The sequence below is a fragment of the Salpingoeca rosetta genome, assembly GCF_000188695.1.
Source record: "Salpingoeca rosetta unplaced genomic scaffold supercont1.12, whole genome shotgun sequence".
In the NCBI taxonomy this organism is placed as follows: Eukaryota; class Choanoflagellata; order Craspedida; family Salpingoecidae; genus Salpingoeca; species Salpingoeca rosetta.
Genome location: NW_004754922.1, coordinates 260,584 through 273,083, shown reverse-complemented (window position 1 = coordinate 273,083; position 12,500 = coordinate 260,584). Strand labels below are relative to the sequence as shown.

The following is a 12,500-nucleotide window of genomic DNA, read 5'->3' as shown; positions in this document are numbered from 1 at the left end:
TGCGTCACACTGTGTCCCACAATAGGGCGTCTGCAAGCCCGTGTCTTCCTGCCCAGCTGGAGCGCACGTGGCCACACCACCAACCATCGCCAGCGACGTGATTTGCGAAACAGGTGCGTGCATGTGAGACAAGCTTTTTATTCTGTACGTGGTGTTCATGTGAACGATACTGACCCATTCGCACACATACGTGCATATTGCACACATGCATGACGTGCATACGCGTGTGACGATTCAAGTTCTCACGTTGCAGTCAATCTGCCTGTCCCCTCCACCTGCTTGCTTTTCTAGAGTCGTACGTGTGCGCATATGGGCAGCGCAGTGTCGGTGCAAACAGCATGTGCAACTGCACTGCGTTTGGTGACGCGTGCACGGTGTGCAACCGCCACGATTCTCTGGAGCAGCGCAGCGACGCCGTGTTGTTGATGCTGTACGCGCAGCCTGTCGATTATACTCCCATCACCTCTCTGACCATCACTGACTTGAGCGTTGACGCCGTCAGCACGTGTGCGACCTATTGTCGCCAGTACCGCCCTCAGGGCTGCGTTGGTTTCACGCACGTGCAGACCAGCACAACCACGCGCACGTGCACCCTTGTGTCGTCGTATCGGTCTGTGCCTTCCGATGCCCCGACTGCCCGCTTCTACACCCTGCCTCAATGCCAATCCTGCGAGCCAGGGTTTGCTGTCGACAACCTCGGGTGCACGCGTAAGTCTTTCAGATGACGCAACGCTCTGTTCTCAATGCTTGTCCGTTTCTGTGCATGCTTGTTGTGGCTGTGTGTTTATGCGTGTTTGTTTGTGTCTGCTTGTCTCGCTGGTGCATGTGCATGTGCCTATGTGCATTGTACGCTGGCACGTGGCGATGCCTGCACAGGCAGATGTTTGCGCTTGTGCATGTGTGTGCCTTGCAATCTTGTTGCTCTCACACGTCCTCGTATTGTATGCCGCCCCCACACACATGACACATGACACCAGGCATCACATCGTCGCCTGAGTTCCCGAACAATCAGCCATCTCCACTCATTCCCATCAATGTGGAACCTGGAACCGCCATTGCGAACCTCACTGCGACGAGCGATGCCCCTGGCGAGCAGGTGCATATTCGTTGTGTGTGAGTGTGCGTGAGTGTGTGTGTGCGTGCGTCAGTGTGTGTGTGTGTGTGTGTGTCTCCGCTTGTGTGTCTATGTGAGTATTTCTACACGAACGTGGCTGCGTTTGTACGCTCCAATGCCCGCCGGTCACATCAATCTTTGTGCAGGAGGTTCTGCCTCTGCAAGCACTTCCTCCTCCTCGCACCATGCCTCCCACCTCATCTCATCGTGACCTGACCCCCCCACACCCCCCTCTTCTCTCTCTCTCTCTCTCTCTGTCTGTCTGTCTGTCTGTCTGTCTGTCTGTCTGCCTGTCTGTCTGTCTGTCTGTCTGTCTGCCTGCCTGTCTGTCTGTCTGTCTGTCTCTCTCTCTCTCTCTCTGTCTCTCTCTCTGTGTGCTCACTTCCTGCTCAAGGCTGTGCTGACGTATGAGTTTGCGGAACCAAATTCCGCCCACGAGGCGTTTGCTATTGACTCGACCACCGGCGTTGTCACTGTCACGCGCCCACTGCTGTCGCCCGTGACGGTGCGCCTGACCGTGATCGCCACAGACTCGCGACCCCAGTGCAACCAATACGTTGGCACGCAGCTGAACAAGCAGCTTGGCCCATGCAGCTCGCAGCCGTTCACGCTTGAGGTGTGTTTCCCCGCTCTTGCCTGTAGCAAGTGGGACTTGTCGCTGCTGTGCACAGCACAACGCGGTTGTATGTGAAGGCCAACGCGACAACACACTTGGACAACCACGCACGCATGCGGCAACAATCACTCACACACTCACACACGTACACATGCCACCATTACGCGTGTACTCTCAATCACAGGTGCGCGTGGCTGCGCTTCTTGGCTGCCCAAGCGACATCAACGAGTATGTGTCGCCGATAGATACGAACGCCACCGTTTCCTGGGCCAGTCGCCCTCGCTTCGTACGTTTATGGCGGTGGTGCACTCGTGTGTGTGTGTGTGTGTGTGTGTTTGTGTGTTTGTGTGCGAAATCGGGACAGTGTTTGCACACGTGTATCGCTGTCACCACAACCACACCCACGCGTCTGCCTCACCATCACTCGTATCATTCGTATCACTCGTATCACTGCCTCCTGCACATGTTCCAATGGATCAGCCTGCATCCACGTCATTCCTGACCCTGGCGCTCTACCGAGATGGCATGCCTGTTAGTCCGACCGCCACCACGTTCACAGTGCCTGTCGGCCAGACCGTGTTTGCTTACAAGAGCGTGGAAGCGCTTTCCATCGGCGACCAGCTTGAGTGCTCCTTCACGGTGCGTTGGCGCTGGGTCAGAGTAGGGGGATTAGGGAGAGACAGAGTCGACAGCCAGTGTTGTCTGATCCTGTGTCTGCGTTGCAGCAATCCGCTTGCCTGCCACCTGGCGTGGTGGTGCCAATGCCTTTGACTCCCTTCCCTCCCCCTTTCCTCCCTCCCTCTCTCACTCACTCACTCATTCTCACTTTCACCTACACACACATACACACTCATCCCACTCTCACTTACTCACACACACACACACACACTCTCTCCCCCCCCCCTCTCTCTAGGTGTCGATTCGGCAAGGTTTCTTCATGGAGGCCGAGGATGTTGACCTGCGTGAGACTGAGTCGTCCCACCTTGCATTTGTGCTGTCATCGCGAGGTCTGGCCGACACCGCCCGCCCAGCGCCGTTTGTCAGCGATTTGGCATCTCCATTCTTCATCGGCGTGCGCTCTGCAAGTGGCCGCCCCCTCATCATCTCCCCACCAGAGGGCGTTGAGGCCGAAATCTCCGTTGCCTTGAGCTGGTGCACGACCAACGCCCCTATTCCGCAAAACCCGCGGCCACGGCACACGGTGGCTGCACCCGTGAACGTCACGCTGGCCGGTTTCACCTCCACGGAGGTGGCTCAGCCGCCCGTGTTCACGGACCAAGGCTCATGGATCCTCACCACAAGCACGCGCAGGTAGCACTTGCTCTCACCTGCACATGCGGGGTGTGCGCATGTGCTTGACCTTGTGTGTGTGTGTGTGTGTGTGCCGCACATGGGCACATGGACACTTGTGCTTCTTTGCTGTCTTTGGCTTCTTTCTCTTCTTTGGTTTGGTTGGCTTGGACAGCGCACATTGCGTGCTGCTGCATTTGTTGCCTGCCTGTCTTCTCTTGCCATCAATGGCAACCCCCACACCACCACCCCACACCGTCTCTCATCATCATGTCACACATGCTTTGTCGCCTGCAGCTGCATCAACATTGAGGCAAAGTCCACCAAATTCTCCAAGGCGCTCGAGTTTGTCACGTTGGAGGTCGGCGTTGTCCCACCACCCCAGGCCCGCAGGTACGCGCAAGCACAGCTTGCTTTTGTGCGTGCGTGTGTGTGTGTGTGTGTGTGTGTGTGTGTGTGTGTGTGTGTGTGTGTGTGTGTGTTGATTGTGTGCACGCATTGAAGAGTGTGTTTATGGGTGGGCCCATGTGGAGGAGTGCCCGTGAGAATGTTTGTGTCTTGTTTGTACACACAGATGTGCACAATTGAACGCGCGAGTGCACACCTGTGCTTTCGTCCATGCGGCAGAATGTTCACCAACCCATCCCACCTCACCCCTTTCACGCAGGCGTCGATCACTGCCTGAGGATATGGTGTTCATTCCCTCGTTCCCGAGCCTCCTCGTTGTAGACTTGCAGGATGAGGGCGGCAACAAGACAGACGCCAACCTGGATGGTGCAGTGACGTTTGAGGATCTTGTTGCGCCCCAGTTCCTCGCCTGCCCGCCTGCGGAGAGCGAGCGCACGTTTGCTGTTGTTGGCGACGCAACTGAGGCAACCGTTACCTTGCCGGCCATGTCTGCCTTTGACACCATTGACAAGTCCCCCGTGATTGAGTACCCGTTCCAGAGCGCCAATCTCTCCGCCATCGGTGCGCTCGACGTGTGTGTGTGTGTATCTGTGTGTGTGATGGACACACATGTGTATGTTGGGTATGTGTCTGTGTGTGTGATGGACATACAAGTGTACCTCATGTGTGTGCTGTGCGTGTGCTGTATTTCAGCTTGCATGCGGTATGCGGTGTCTCTACCTTGAAAACTTGTTCCTGACGTGCCTTCACCCACCTTCATCCACACACGTGATACCACACATACCATCTACTAGATTCGCCGCACTCCGTGACGGTGTATGCCGTTGACAGCAGCAACAACCGGCGGGCGTGCACCTTCGACGTGCTGGTTACCGTGGACGAGCACGAGCTGAAGCGCACCGAGACGGTGCAGACCTGGCGGTTCCCCATCCAGCGCCGTGTTGCAGACGTGGTGGACCTCGTGTACTTTACACACACCATCCCCATCTACTCCTCCGATATTATGACCTTTGATGTGCGTGTGGATGTGGATGTGGATGCGCTTACTCGTGCGCGCGCGCGCGCGTGTGTGTGTGTGTGAGCGTGTGTGTAAGTCCGTGTGTGAGCGTACGCAAGTTTGTTTGTTTGTGTGTGTGTGTGTGTGTATGTGGGTGCGTAATGTGGATGCGTTCGCACGTGCTTGCGTGCACGCGCGTAGATGTGGATATGCTTGTTTGGGACGATGTGACCAGGCACTGTTCTTGTACCTCTGTGTCGTCTTTGATGCTCACACAGGTTGTCCTCGTGTTTTGGGTGCCATGTTGTGCATTTCACTTGCAGGCTGATTTGACCACGCTGACCAAGCTGCAGTTCAGCCTCGAGTCGCCCAGCACCAACGTCCCATTTGTTGTCCGCTTCCGCCCTCAACCCGTCACTGCCCGCATCGTGGTTGACGCGCGCTGGCTCGCAAACGGCACCGGCGCTGCCATCCTCTTTGGCAAGCAAGGTATGTCTGTGGGCATCGCTCGCATGTTCAACGTATTGTGTTGTTCGTCTTTACATCGCGTTTGCGCATTCGAGTCACGGTCGCGTCAAGGCACAGGCACGTGTTTATGTTCGTTAGCAGTGACACAAGCGGCGCGCACGCTGGCGCAGGTGTACACGCGCGCGCATCCACGAGACTGACGCCCATGCCACTTGTTTTTGCATTCCAACAGAAAACGCCCTGGCGTTTGTGCGCGTGGAGGATTTCCGCTACGACGATGAGCCGTCCACTGTGGCGCCGCAGACAAAGGACTTTGCCCTCCTCGAACAAGACGTGAGTGGAGCTTGCTTTTGAAGCATGACTGTGTGCGGTGACAGCTTCCGCGCGGGCCGCCTTTTGCATTTTCGTGTTGCTGACACACACACACACACACACACACACACACACACACACACACACACACACACACACACACACACACACACACACACAATTGTTCCCGCGCCGTTCCCACATTATCTCACCAACCCACTTACACTACCCCCCACGCATCCCCACGCATCCCCACGAATTGCAGGTGGCTGCGAGTGAGGAGGATGGCCTGGTTGGCGTGTTCGGCAAGACGGACGAGCTGCCACGGCCCTTCTCCTTTACGCGCATCTCCGTAGTTCTCCGCTTCCTCGGTGCCCCCGATGCGCGCGGCGAGGCCACATGGACCATGGTCAACGGCAGCTACATTGGCGTCGAGTTTGAGTACAACCTCGGCCACAGCACGGTCACCACCACCAACGGCTCGACAGTCGTGGAGACACCGCGTTCACAGGACGTCCGCGGGTTCCTGGCGCTTCGTGATCAGTCACCGCCGCTCTTCTCCTTCTGCCCAGACGACATTAGCGTGCACACGGCACCCGGCCGCGGGTCTGCGGAGGTGTCGTGGCCAACACCGACGTCTACTGACAACCGTGAGGTGGTCTCCACCACAGGCAGCGTGCCGAGTGGCACCACGTTTGGTGTTGTGGAGCCGGGCATGCCGCACCACGTCGTCACCTACGTGTCACGCGACCTGTTTGACAACACGGCCACGTGCGAGTTTGAGGTGCGTGTGGTTGACAACGAGCCGCCCGTGACGTCTGCGCCGCGCATGGTGTACAAGACGCTTCCTCCCAACGCAGCCGTGGTTTCTGTGGTCAGGAGCGAGTGGGAGCCCGTGAACGTGACCGACAACTCTGAGGAGCAGGGCACATGGGCCGCGCCAACGCTGGTGTGGGACAACGCCACGGCCACGTACGGCCTTGGCGTGCATGTCATTGGCATGCGGTATGAGGACGCGTTTGGCAACAACGTCACCACAACGGCGGTGATCACAGTCAACGATGTGACGCCACCCTCGGTGGTGTGCCCGAGCGATATTGAGCGACTTGCTGCTGTTGGTGAGAGCAGTTCCGTGGCCAAGTGGGAGCTTGTGGCGCCCACAGACAACAACGGCCTTGCTGTGCACGTGAGCATGAACCGCACCTCTGGCAGCGCGTTTGCGATTGGCCATCACGTGGTGCTGGTGGAGGCGACGGATGCAGCCGGCCTCACAGCCACGTGCACGTTCACGGTGACGGTGGTTGGCCAGAGCACGCAGGCGCCCACACCGCCACCGGGCGGCACGACCATCAAGCAGCCGCAAGCGTCGCAGTCATCCGCAAGCACGGGCATCATTGCAGGCGCGGCTGCGGCCGGCGCGTTGCTGCTGATCCTGATCATTGCTGTCCTCATCTTTGTGAACCGCATGCGCGCCAAGTCGCGCGCCCCACAGGACTGGGACGACATCTTCCAGCTCATGGCCCATTTGCAGGCATCGGAGGACGGCTTCAGGTCTGTGGCTGGCTCTGTTCCCTTTTGTGTGCGTGATTGTATGCGTATGTTTGTGCGCACTTGTGTGAATGTATGGATGGGTGTACTGAAATGTATGGATTGTATTTGTGACTTTGTACGTACGTATTCGTATTCGTATTTGTATTTGTATTTGTGTGTGTGTGTGTGTGTGTGTGTGTGTGTGTGTGTGTGTGTGTGTGTGTGTGTGTGTGTGTGTGTGTGTGTGTGTGTGTGTGTGTGTGTGTGTGTGTACTTGATATCGTGCATCATCGGACCGTTTTATGCGTTTTATGATCTCACGTTGGTTTGGTTCCTCCCCGTCCCCTTTGCATCAGGTATCCACGCGAGCTGAGCCGACCTGCACTGAAGCTCCTTGGCGATCTTGGCAAGGGCGCCTTCGGTGTTGTGCACAAGGTATGGATTGGGTGCATGCAAGCACGCAGCCGCTGAAGCATGTTGTCCATGTTGACGTTTGGTCTGGTGTGGTTTGTCGGCGGCACATGACAAAGTCACAAGGCAACGCACTTCCACTCACCTCTGCTGCTTGCTTTTTTTCGTCCTTTTGCTTGCCTGCAGGGAATGCTGAAAGAGCATGCAAACATTCCAGGTTACCTTGTTGCTGTGAAGTCGCTTCACGAAGACGTAAGCCATGTGTGATGTCTTTGTGTTGAGGCGTGTGGTTTGTGTGCATCAACCAATTAGTGCACAGGGACTCACTACACACACGTTTGCATGTCCTTGCTACCACACGCTCCTGCTCTCTGCCTCTGTCTGTCTCTAACCTTTCACTTCCACACCCTATCCGGCACAAACCCCCCCCCATGTTTTTCACGTCTTGACTCACGCCTGGCGCAAACATGCCATTTCCCTGCGCCCCTTGTTCAGGCAAGCCTTGCTGACCGCCAAGAGCTGCTTGAGGAAGCAGCCGTGACGGCGCAGTTCACATCGCCCCATGTTGTTGAGCTTGTGGGCGTGGTCACGGTCGGCAACCCGGTGTATGTTGTTGTGGAGTTTATGGAGCATGGCGCGCTAAAGTCATACTTGGAGAAGAACGACGTGCCCGAGGAGAAGCGGCTGCTGTGGGCCGGCGACTGCTGTGAGGGTCTTGCGCACATCCACGGCAAGGGCTTCATCCACCGCGACGTTGCTGCGCGCAACGTGCTGCTCTCCAGCGAGATGCGCTGCAAGATTAGCGACTTTGGCCTCGCTCGCGAGATGGAAGAGGACGACACATGTGCGTAGTTTTCTGGTTCTGTGTGTGTGTGTGCATGTGTGTGTTTGTACTTGTATGTGTATGTCAAGAAGTCACTGAAGGGTTGTTGGATGCTGGACTTTCGTGCGACCTTACTCACTCACACACTCACTCACACACACACACTCACACATACTTTGCTTTCATTCACATTTCCACACGTGACAGACTACAAGTCACGAGGCGGCCAGCTGCCTGTTCGCTGGACGGCAATTGAGGCCCTGGAGGAGCGAAAGTTCAACGAGAAGACGGATGTGTGGAGCTGCGGCATTCTCCTGCACGAGATGTGGACACGCGCTGAGCTCCCGTACAAGGGCTGGTCCAACCAGAAGGTGTGGGTGGAGGTTGCTGCTGGCTACCGGCTGCCCAAGCCAGATGGCTGCCGTGACGACGTGTACGAGCACATGCTTGCGTGCTGGAGCGAGAGCCAGGCAGATCGCCCCACGTTTGCTGCGCTTGCTGAATTCTTCCGCAGGCTACACCCTGACCCCTCTGCCAGCAATGAACACGATGGCGGCTACCTCGAGGTGTGTGTGTTTGCATGTGTGTGTTTGCATGTGTGTGTTTGCATGTGTGTGTTTGCATGTGTGTGTGTTTGCCTGTGTTTGCCTGTGTTTGCTGTGTACACGTGTGCATGTGTGTGTGTTTGCCTGTGTTTGCCTGTGTTTGCTGTGTACACGTGTGCATGTGTGTGCATGTGTGTGTGTGCTTTTTGACACAACTGTTCCGTTTCCATTGACTTCACATATGCCACGCACAATTGAAGGCACAATTGAAGCGGCAAACCCCATAACCCCCGTTTCACTCCTCTATCCTTGGCTATCCCCTTCCTTTCCTTTCCTCCCCTACACCCGGTCATTACCCGCTTTTTGCACCTTGACCCCACAGCTCCACCCCACAGGCTCCCTTGAGAAGACTGCGAGCCCAACAGACAGCGGCAACCTGTATGACATGGGAAGCAACAACGACGTGGCTGCTTCTGGTGCTGATCTGTACGACATGGGCGACGGCGGCGACGCTGCAACCGATGCTTCCGCCCTCAACACGGCCGACGCGAGCAACCTGTATGACATGGGCGCTGCGAACGATGCCGACACCCAGGACACCACCGCTGCGACTGGCGCTGACCTGTATGACATGGGTGATGGCGGTGAGGACGGTGCTGCATTTGGTGCCAACGACCCGGACAACCTGTACGACATGGGCAGCGATGAGCCCTCGGCCATGATGCCAAGCGGGCGTCAGGAGCTCAGTGGCGCAGATTTGTACGATATGGGCGATGGTGTCGATGCTGGTCACGCAAGCAGCGTCTATGACATGGGAGGCAACGACAACCTGTATGACATGGGCGAGAACGACGAGAGCGGCGGCGATGCCAGCAACCTGTACGACATGGGAGGCGATGAGCCGAGCGCTTCGCTTCCTGCTGCGCGCTTTGGTGCCAGGAACAGCACTGGCAACGCTGCTGGCGACTTGTACGACATGGGTGACGATGACACCACGGGGACAGCACGTCCACCGCTCAACACGGTACGAGGCACAAGAAGGGAAATGGGGGGGGGGGGGGGTTCCATGTGTGTGTGTGAATTTGTGTATGTGTGTGAATTTATGTGTGAATTTGTGTGTGTGTGTGAATTTGTGTGTGTGTGTGTGTGTGTGTGTGTGTGTGTGTGTATTGTGTGTGTGTGTGTGTGTGTGTGTGTGTGTGTGTGTGTGTGTGTGTGTGTGTGTGTGTGTGTGTGTGTGTGTGTGTGTGTGTGTGTGTGTGTGTGTGTGTGTGTGTGTGTGTGTGTGTGTGTGTGTGTGTGTGTGTGTGTGTGTGTGTGTGCATGCATGTGCATGTTTGAGTGCGCTTGCGTTCAAGTTGCACCCGCGTGTCTCTGTCCTCACGTGCCAGCGCGTCATCACTGTTTGTGTATGTATTGGTCCATTGGCTGGCTCCTTGGCCTCACTTTCCTGCAGGCCAACTCTGAGACGTTTGGGTTTGGTGATGATCTCTACCACAACACGGACAACGAAGAGCAGCACATCAATGCCCCCGCCGGCTCTCGCCAACGTGAGTCCATTGCCCACTGTTCAATTGTTGCTGCGCACACGTGTTTGCTCTGTTGTCGTGTGACTGACTGTGTTGTTGCCACAACCACATCACAACCTCTTTTTAAACCCCTGCGTGTGTCTGTTCTGCGCAGGTGGCGATGTGACGGAGGCCGATGTTGGAAAACGGGTGCATGTGCAAGGCTACACGTGCAACGGCGTGCTGCGCTTTGTTGGGCCGCACCATGTGACGAGTGCGATGCGTTGCGGCGTTGAGCTTGACGAGCCACTTGGCAAGAACGACGGCTCGATCCGTGGCCATCGCTACTTCAAGTGCAAGCCTGCTCATGGCGTGCTTGCCACCATGCACAAAGTGATGGTGTTGGATGAGTGAGGCTTTGACGCCAGCGAGGCTCATTCTCCGTCCTTCCCTCACCATGTTTGCACGTTGTCTGTTGTTGGTTGATTGGTTGGTTGATTCGTTGGTTGATTAGTTGGTTGATTAGTTGGTTGATTGGTTGGTTGATTGGTTGGCAGCGTTGTGGCTTCCTTTGCGGTGCTTGCGGTGCTTGCAGGCTTGTGTTAGTTATCGTTTTCTCGCCCATCTCGTTTGTTATGTGCAGCGCCTCACGTGTTACAGCGCACGCGCACACATATGTTAGAGGAGCTCGTTCACTAGCGCATCGTTTTCTTGCCAAGCCAAGCCAGTGTTCCTGTTGTGTTATGAGTGTGTCTTCTGCTGTTCTTTCCTTTTTCTACGTTGTTACTTCTTCTTCTTCTTGCCATCCCATCACCTGCCTTGCCTTCTTCCCCTTCTCATCCCCTTCTCATCCCCTTCTCTTCCCCTCTCTTTCCATCTCTCTTCGCTTCCCACTCCCATGACAGGCGACTGTGCGCCTCCTGCCACACCTGTCGTGGCAACCACGTGTGCTTGCAGGCAACGGCCGTTAATCTCGCATGAAATCGTTTCCAAAAATATCACGCCAATTGTTTTCGGTTGAGGACTGCCAACAGCCAAGAAAGCAACGAGAACGACGTTTTTCGTGTGTGTTTCGTGTTTGGTGCCTTCTCTTGTGGGGTGGCGCACCTCCTGTGTCAACATGGACGGGAAGCTGCGCATCTCCGTGACAGGTGTGTGTGTGTGTGTGTGTGTGTGTGTGTGTGTGTGTGTGTGTGTGTGTGTGTGTGTGTGTGTGTGTGTGCGTGGATGAACTGCCTTGTTTGGTGACGCTTGGGTGTTGTGTGGGTGGGTCTGTACGTATTGATTGTGTGGTGGTGTCGAGTGTAGTACGGGGTTGTGGCCCTGACAGACGCATCCGCACAAGCGCTTCCATCTGCTGACCGCCATCATGTCGATGGCCGCTTGTCGCTCTGTTTGGTGGCACGAACAGTCGTCTCTGCCATCGGGCTGCGCAAGACTGACTTCTTTGGTGAGTGGTGGCCACGGTCATGTATGGCCGCTGTTGTGCTGTGCCTTTGTTTTGTGCAGCTGGTGAGCTGCGTCTTCTCCACCAGCATGAAGATGGTTGTCTTCACCAGCTTCTTCTGTTTGGTATTGCCCCAAGCAGCACATCAAAGATTGCAAAAGCACGTTTACGCACACACACACACACACTCATGAACACATACTCATCCACTCACACACTCATGAACGTGTACTCATCCACACACACACACACACACACACACTCATGAACACACACGCACACGCACACGCACACACACACACACTCATGAGCACATACTCATCCACTAATGAACACACTCATCCACACACACACACACACACACACACACACACACACACACACACACACACACACACACACACACACAGGCACACCCGACCCTTTCTTCCTGATCGAGTGTGGGGGCGTCAAGTATGAGGGAAAGCCAGCGAAGAAGACGCTCTCCCCCGTGTGGAACCAAACGTTTCGCTTGTGAGTGCACTCCTGTCAGCCTTGGGTTGTGATCGTGTCTTCTGCGAAACAGCCATCACCTTGCCATGCAGTGCCATGCCGCCTTTCTCACGAATATATGTGTGTGCGTGTGTTTGCGCATGTGTGCGTATGTGCGTGTGTGTATGTGCTGTGACTTTATTCCTTTGTAGCGATGTGAAGCCACACTGGACGTTGGTGCTGCAGGTGTTCAACTGGCGCAAGTACATGAAGAAGGAGAAGAGCGGGGCCATGGGCTCTCTCCACCTTGGGCTGGAGTTTCTGCCTCAGCTCGTACAGGCTGGCGGAGCCCTCTGTAAGCCGCAGTGACCATGATGATGATGATGATGATTGATGCGTGTGTGTGTGCGTGTATGTGTGTGTATGTGCGTGCATGCGTGTGCGTTCGCTTATGTGTTTGTTTGTTTGTTTGGTTGTTTGTGCGTGCGTGTGCGTGTGCGTGCGCGTGTACGTGTGCATATGTGTGTGTGTGTGTGCAGCTGGGTCGTGTGTCTCTTCCG

General features: G+C 55.9%; 2 protein-coding genes across 2 annotated transcripts in view; both read left to right on the top strand.

The window, feature by feature from the left end:
- PTSG_05128 (TK/RTKC protein kinase) overlaps positions 1–11,024 on the top strand; it is a 16,669-nt gene extending 5,645 nt beyond the window's left edge. Inside the window, exons 5-25 of the mRNA XM_004993651.1 lie at positions 26–113; positions 292–708; positions 978–1,096; positions 1,509–1,730; positions 1,915–2,016; positions 2,211–2,369; positions 2,644–3,041; positions 3,318–3,413; positions 3,688–3,989; positions 4,223–4,443; positions 4,749–4,914; positions 5,126–5,226; positions 5,471–6,756; positions 7,092–7,170; positions 7,333–7,398; positions 7,642–7,990; positions 8,177–8,535; positions 8,897–9,538; positions 9,971–10,064; positions 10,198–10,503; positions 10,549–11,024. Coding sequence (XP_004993708.1) covers positions 26–113; positions 292–708; positions 978–1,096; positions 1,509–1,730; positions 1,915–2,016; positions 2,211–2,369; positions 2,644–3,041; positions 3,318–3,413; positions 3,688–3,989; positions 4,223–4,443; positions 4,749–4,914; positions 5,126–5,226; positions 5,471–6,756; positions 7,092–7,170; positions 7,333–7,398; positions 7,642–7,990; positions 8,177–8,535; positions 8,897–9,538; positions 9,971–10,064; positions 10,198–10,436 — 5,505 coding nt within the window. The 3' untranslated portion in view covers positions 10,437–10,503; positions 10,549–11,024. The remainder of the gene's footprint in view (positions 1–25; positions 114–291; positions 709–977; positions 1,097–1,508; positions 1,731–1,914; positions 2,017–2,210; positions 2,370–2,643; positions 3,042–3,317; positions 3,414–3,687; positions 3,990–4,222; positions 4,444–4,748; positions 4,915–5,125; positions 5,227–5,470; positions 6,757–7,091; positions 7,171–7,332; positions 7,399–7,641; positions 7,991–8,176; positions 8,536–8,896; positions 9,539–9,970; positions 10,065–10,197; positions 10,504–10,548) is intronic.
- A 14-nt stretch (positions 11,025–11,038) lies between these two features.
- The window catches only part of PTSG_12263 (uncharacterized protein), a 10,511-nt gene continuing 9,049 nt past the window's right edge, over positions 11,039–12,500 (top strand). Inside the window, exons 1-4 of the mRNA XM_004993650.1 lie at positions 11,039–11,173; positions 11,434–11,472; positions 11,880–11,982; positions 12,153–12,295. Coding sequence (XP_004993707.1) covers positions 11,143–11,173; positions 11,434–11,472; positions 11,880–11,982; positions 12,153–12,295 — 316 coding nt within the window. The 5' untranslated portion in view covers positions 11,039–11,142. The remainder of the gene's footprint in view (positions 11,174–11,433; positions 11,473–11,879; positions 11,983–12,152; positions 12,296–12,500) is intronic.